Source organism: Amphibalanus amphitrite, unplaced genomic scaffold, assembly GCF_019059575.1.
Source record: "Amphibalanus amphitrite isolate SeventyFive unplaced genomic scaffold, NRLGWU_Aamphi_draft 000015F_arrow, whole genome shotgun sequence".
Lineage (NCBI taxonomy): Eukaryota > Metazoa > Arthropoda > Thecostraca > Balanomorpha > Balanidae > Amphibalanus > Amphibalanus amphitrite.
The window spans coordinates 25,265-32,423 of NW_024881511.1; the positions used below are offsets into that span (position 1 = coordinate 25,265).

At 53.4% G+C, this 7,159-nt stretch overlaps 1 protein-coding gene across 1 annotated transcript in view; it reads right to left on the reverse strand.

Moving 5' to 3' along the window:
- The window catches only part of LOC122385191 (pleckstrin homology domain-containing family A member 4-like), a gene marked incomplete at its 3' end in the record, with an annotated part of 30,874 nt that extends 24,433 nt beyond the window's left edge, over positions 1 to 6,441 (reverse strand). Inside the window, exon 1 of the mRNA XM_043373292.1 lies at positions 5,914 to 6,441. Within this exon, the coding sequence (XP_043229227.1) occupies positions 5,914 to 6,326 (413 nt within the window). The remainder of the gene's footprint in view (positions 1 to 5,913) is intronic.
- Positions 6,442 to 7,159: the final 718 nt, after the last annotated feature.

Sequence of the window (7,159 nt, forward strand, 5' to 3'; positions counted from 1 at the left end):
AGAGTTAATGGCCGATTTCCCTATTTCTTCCTTTATACGACATTTGTAGTGTTATGAGAATCTCTAGCTAATGTAACCATAAATTTGGCAGTTATTGGCCTGCTAAGAGTAAGATGTCGCCGGCAGAGGCGGAGATCGGCCGACGCGGGAAACGTTTCATTCACAGATTGTGTTTGCGCCCTAATAATTCAATTTTTACCTGTTGATTTTCGCATGTAGGTATTTGACCATTAGATTGCCTGTACATTTTTAAGCCTTCACACAAAATTTGACACGAATCGATCATAATCAGCGGTAAGAAGCGCGGTGCAAAGATGAACCGTCCCGCGCCGGCACAGTCTACCATTCAGGCGTTAACGACCGGCGCCGGCCGCCGAGCCGCTCCGGCAGGAATGTTTAACTTTACACCGCCATTACTAGAAAAGTTGTGGACCGATTTACCTATTTCTTGCACGGGAGGATTTGCAATTCGATTCTGGACAGATACTGAAAGTTTGACGTTAATATAATAATTATGGCGTGAGTTATTGGCGATAAACAGGTGGGGTTAGCGAAATCGGCCCCTTCCACCGCCCGTGCTACGTTGCACTTCTTGTTGCTATATCATCCAAAGTTATCTTTGGCCCACTCTAATTTCTCAGCACCTGTGCCTTACGTGTAGTGGAAAACAATATCTAAATTTGAGCAAAATCGAAGGGTACCCATTTTTCACAATTTACATTTTAAGAAATTAATTCAAAATAAAATAAATTCAAAATCATGAAAAAATGTAAAAATTGTCAAATTTTACTAGAATAACTCCTTATGTACACGTTTCAGTTTGTTTGAAATTAATAGCTTCAAAAATGTTGAAGCTATAGATCTTTCAAGATTGCAGTACACGTCCAATTCTGCTAAAAAAGCAGAAGTTTAGCAGCTTGTATCTCTGTAGCCCGAGGGCATATGACAAAATCCTTTCACCCTCAGAGGTTTCACCCAATAGGCAATAAGTATACCAAGTTTGAACAAAATCGCAGAGGTGACCGATTTTGGCTGTCCCGGTTGACATGGAATGCCCCCAAAACGTGAGCTGTGAATTTCGTTTGTCGTTTTTGGAGGCTCTCATTACGACAGCAGCATGGCACCGCACTTGGCACGTTGCCAAGGTAGGTAATCTGAAGAAGTTAATGCATCTTTTGAATTTGGAATTTTATTAGGAAAGTTTTAGAGGTTGGTTGCTACTCTTTCTCTTACTAAATCGAAATTGGGTTTTCATACCTGGTTGAATAAGTGGATTGCTGGATTATTTTGAGCAAGACTAACCTACTTGGCTTCCAGGTTTGATTTCCCAACATCTGTCCATAGGCGGCGGAACGGGAGGGGGGGGGGTGGCACCAGGGCACCGTGCCCCCATAGATTTTTGCATTTTAACATTAGCCCTACTGGCATTGCATGGAAAGAATGGGACCAAAAGTCTGCAGTGCCCCGCCGCCACTGCATCTGTCTGTAACTGTTTGTTCATTGAATTAAAGTGGCTGTAGCTTGTTGATATGATTGTCATCAGTGCTGTCATGAAAAAGTTACAACTGGTCACAAAAAGTAGTAATGTGCATGTCCTTGGCTTATTTTAAATGTAGTACAAATGTTCTTTATTTAAAGTCAAATTTATTGATGATACTTAATGATTGCAACTGGTCTTAAAGGGACAGTATCACCATTTTGATGAAATTTGACATTGCATAGGCCCCACCTTTCTGGTCCGGGAACTGAAGACCGATCCTCGAAGCTCCACACCGTTATCCCGCTATCGCCGCTCAAAGTACGAAAGGTGTACCACACTTTGAATCGTGCTTCACTATCTTCACTGTTTAAATGTTTGCGCCGTTTTGAATTGACCGCCAGTAATAAAACTTTTACCCTGGTCATTTCATCAAATTTTATAAAGCCAAAACGTTTTTCGCGCTTATTCATCACCGTTAAATTCATTAAATAGTCGTAGGCAATTTCCGCTGTTTCCTTCGGATTCTAGCGGCTCAACAAAGGAATTCCTCCAGCTTGAATCACAATCTCCCTCCCATGTATGACGTTTATCACGTGATTGTCACGTGATATTTTCACCCATTGTCAATTGTCACGTCCAATTGTCACTCCCTCCGATTGTCACGTTATATTTTCATAGGCAATACCTAAGGCTACCTTTCCCTAAGGACAACTCAATCAGAAGAACGACCGCGTAAGCGTAGCGTCAATAATGTATTATCTGCGCCAGTTCTGTAGTAATTTTGCATGCTTCCAAACTGGCGGCCATGCTTGTATAGTGGTGGTTCGCTCATGAAAATGAATCATGAAAATGAAATGTGGTTGCAATATTTTTCACCGAGTTCGGTCCTCAAACTATGTTTTTCTGATTCAGAAAAATAAGAAATGCTAGTAAAAAAAAAATCAGCTCCATGCATGGATTTTTTTTTCGATGATACTGTCCCTTTAACCATGTCCACAAGTGACAATTCTCAATTGTATTGCACTGTAAGGTGTACAATTATGTGGGATAAGGGTTTCATTGGCTACATCTTGTCGTTAGATCCATACAGATCATAGGCCCTCCACAAATTTTTGCCCGCTGGATCCACAGAGATCATAGATCCGACCCCTAAATTTTGTCGAGAGATCCATTCAGATCATAGATCCGACCCCTGAATTTTGTCGAGAGATCCACTCAGATCATAGATCCAACCCCTCTATTTTGCCGAGAGATCCACTGAGATCATAGATCCAGCTCTCGGATCCATGCACATGTCTGCTTAGAAATACACAGCGGTATGCATCAGCATGGGTATTTGGATAAATAAAGGGACGCTTTCAGCTGAATAGATTTGCTTATAAATTTCATTTCATTGCCCGACATAATAAAAACATAACTCAGTGTCAACCTCAAGACGGTTACCAGCTGTTTGTCGTGAGCTTAAGTCACAATTTTCCCACCCTTGAGAAATATTGTCTCTAATCGTTGTGACGTTTTCCCATGTCACAGCTGTCGAGCACAGCTGCAAAGCCGTTTAATCCCACAATGAAATTATACAATAACTCAACACAGTCGAGTTGTTGCGCGATAAACAAAACTGATTGGCCCCTTAGCCGGAATCCGTCAAGCTTTATGGGACCCTGAGACTCCATTCGCCGAGGATCTGAGGCTTAGTCCTGAAAAACTGTGGCCTCATCCATGAGGGGACTGTGTGGCACAGTCGTGTGAAATTTTTAGCTATTCATGGCTTCATCCAAAAGACCACGGGTTCGGCGGGCCACTATGCAGGATCCATGGCTCCATTCGGCGGGATTGTTATGCCCGTATTCGTTTTGCAGGATCTGAAACTGGCCATGTGTCCTTCCGACAGGCACCTGTTACATTCGGTAGAATCTGTAACTCAGAACGGCAGCATCTCTGGCCCCAGCCCCTGCTGGCCGCCTGTGCATGCATCTTCGGGTGGCAGAATCAGACGCTATCCTTCCCAGATAGCGTTTGACGGCCTAGTTTTGTTCGGTGGCAGACTAAGACGCCGGTTTCCCGAGATGGTCTTTGGCCGTCTATAGTTATAGTTTCGTCTGTCGGCAGATTCAGACGCCGGTCTCCCCAGGTGGCTGCGATAAGGCGCACCTGTCGTCTCCCTGAGGAAGCACCGCCGGCCGGCACAGCTGGATCAATCACCCGGCCAACCGCGAAGGAGGTGCAGCTCTGTCACTATCGCAGCGGGTGGTGAAACGGGAAGAGACGGGAGAGGATGGGGAAAGGGATGAGAGACGCGATTAGGGATGATGGAAAAAGGAGGACGGGATAGGAAAGGGTGAGAAAAGGGATGGAAGAGAGCTGAGAGAGACAGGAAATGAGAGTGAGAGAGGGGTATGAGATGACGAGAAAAGGGGCTAGAGACAGTGCATGAGAAAGGATAGCGTGGGAGGTGGGGTTCGGAGACAATGTGGAAGAGAGATGGAGAGACGGAACCGGACGGAGGTCGGGGTCAGCGGACGGAGCTCACTGAGTTGGCGCCGTGCTCAGCCGACCGGAGAGTGAGTCGGCAGCCGGCACGGCAGATCCACAGCGCGAGCTACCGCAGACTGACACTGTGAGCCAGTGAGCCGCGGCCAGCCGGGGCGCCCCACGTCAGACTGTCACGCCATAACAGCTCAGCGCGCCCGCCAGTCATTACAGGAGCTACCCCAGCAGCCTGTCCGGCGGCCGCTCGATCGCATATCTAGCGTCTTCTGTCGCCGGGGGACACCGCTCGGAGCCGCCGATAATCCAGCCAAGGACCTGGATCGGAGAGCGATGGACAGGCGCTGATCAGTCCGTCTCTGGGGCCGTCTGTCGGGTACACCTGGCCGCGCGCAGCCCCGAGCTCTGCGGTGTGAGGATGGGAAGATGGGCGGACGGACGACTGAGGACCTCCCGAGATGTGAGAGACCGCTCCGTTAGCTTTGGCCGGCGGCGTCACTCACCACATCCAACCGTCATCAACGCCACACTCGCCGCCGATGCGCCGCCGGTGCGCCGTATACACCGCCAGTGCGCCGCACTCGCCGCCAGCGGCAGGTGCGGCGCACCGGCGCGCCACAATCCGGTCGGGCATTTGCCTGTCAAACTCAGATGGATGGAGGCCGGCTAATAGGCGGAATCTCATCACAGACAGGTTTAAAAGCCACGATGACGGCCGCGGCGGGTTGGTGGCGAGCGGCGCCCCGGCCCTCGCCACCGCGATTTGGGCGGAACACGGAGTGGATAGGACGCTGATGGATCCTTCTGTAGTGGAGAAATGGAGCGGACGGCCGGCCGAGATCGACCATCGGACGCAGCCGACAGACGTTCTTTACATTCGCCGACCGCGAGGAAAGCGTCGGTCTGGTCCCGATCAACCGGCTGTTGAAGCCAAGGAATTCAGAGATAGGACACATATGGTCGGTTTTCACCACCTGAGCTTTCTTGGGTAAAATGGCATAAAGAAAACCGATGAAGTCCAACTGACCCAAACAGATTTCATCTTGTTGGTGTCATGAAGCGGAACATCACTCAACGGTCAATCAATGGTCACCAAAGCAGTGCGAGTGATGACTTTCACAGCCACTATCTCAGAGCGAATAGCCTCCAACTGCACTCTCCCGAGTCCCGATCGACAAAAACTTTGGCGCCGGACCGCAGAGACCACAGCAAGAAAATACTCGGTCCATCGTCATCTTTCACTTCGAAGTACGCAAAAACCGAAGCCTGTCCAGAGTCGAACCCACACTTTGTCGTAGCGTCGTGGGCTGTCACAACGGCCTGCATATCGAAGGTATTTCAAATCCTTCCCGCCCGTCGCTGGCGTGCATTTCCTCATCGTAGGCACGCCGGACCGGGAAGGCCGGCCGTTCGCCGCTGCAACAGGTGCCTGCGCCGCGGCGGTCCGGTACGTCTGTGCCGAGTGGGGCACGCCCCGGGACCGGCCGGCGCCGAGCTGCACGGCCGTCCACCCCGCCGTGCCGAGCGGCGCACCGCTGACAGAGCCGGGAGGGGAGAGGAGTCGGGGCGGCCGGTGAATGTTTGGGTGTGTCGCCACTGCGAGGGTGGCCAGCGCGTGAAATCCTGACAGAGATGGACTTTGGACAGGGCGGGCGGACTGCTTGTGTCAATATCCGGGTCTGAGCCTGGCTCCCCGACAATGGCTGCAACAGCAAACATCCGCGAACTCCGACCCGCACACAGAGAAGGCGTGAAATATTCAGCACAATTCCAAACCACACTCGGCGTAATACGACAGGCTGGTGCGTGTAATCCGTTTGGGAGCCCAACCGGCGACTGTTGTGCTCCCTGAAGGCGCCGAGGTTGGCTCAACCAATCTACCCGGCGTCCTACGCAGCAGGAGTCTCTGCCGCGAACCTGCGGCGCGTCGAGGTCGTACGGCTCACCTGCGTGTCCCGATGACGCTAGGGAGGACACTGCCGAGCTGCGGTAGTAAGTGACCCAGCTGGGACAGAGACCGCGGCCGCTCGGCCTCCGTGTTGGGACGCTTCTTCAGGCGCGGCTCCCGTGAGGCCGTCTCGGTCATCGGTAGCGTGCTCGGGCCCGGGGCCGGCATCGGCGCAGCGCCCGGACCCGGCGCCGGAGCCGGACCCGCCATCGGAGCCGCCACGAAGCCGGTGTCGGCGTCCGGCGGTCCCGGCGCGGGGTCACCCCCGACGCCGTCATTGAGCGAGTGCCGCTGCCGCCGGCGTTCGGCCGAGCGTGGCCTCAGGTAGCGGTTGAGCAGGCCGGCCAGGCCCAGGTCGACGCTGACCGGGCGCCGCCGGCCGCGCGGCTGCCGACCGACCGGCGCCGCCATCGTCACCGGCGCGCCATCACCGCCGCCGCGCGTCACCGCACTGTCATCTCGCTTGGAATCACTGGCTGTCACTGAAAGAGCAGTCCGCCCTGCACTCGCTGACCACCGGACTGACCGCCGGGACGCACCGGCCAAGACTGGAGCCGGTGTGGCGGCGGCGTGTCACTGGCGGCTGCAGCGCAGCGGCGGCGGGCGGGCGGCCGGACCGGTTACCGCCTCCTCCCCGTCCAGCCCCGCGCCGCGCGGCTATCGCAACGGCCATCGACGCGGCCGGCGCGGCGGCCTCGACCTTGGCTGGACACGCCGGCGGCGGCGCGTGCGTCCGTCCCACACTGTCCCGAGAGGGCCATGAGAGGGATGGAATCTCAGGTGGCGCCGGTCAGCGATATGGCGTCGCTGTGGCCTTCGCACGCGGTGAGGTCGGAGCTAATATACCTGTGGTAGCCACTCAGTTGACCTCCATCACCAAGGTCTTCGTCAGAAACTATTACTGGCCTGGCCACAACGTTCGTCTTCAATCTTCATTGCAGCACAATGCGCTTCTCCAGATTATGACATTCGTCATTCCGTGTCGTGCGATACGTTACGTACCGCGACGTACCGGTACGTATATATGTCTAAACTATGTCTCAATGCATTGTGTCGTGCTGTTCCCAGCCACAAACACATATATTCCGCACCGTACCGTACCGTTCCATGGAGCAGCGTCCCGTGCCATACCGTTGCGACTCTGAACCGGTCACCAGCCCTCCCCGGTGCAGCTCCCTGGAGTCGCCCGTCCTGCGGCTGCAGCCTCCCTCCTTGGCACCCCTCCCCTCTCCGCGCGCAGCCAC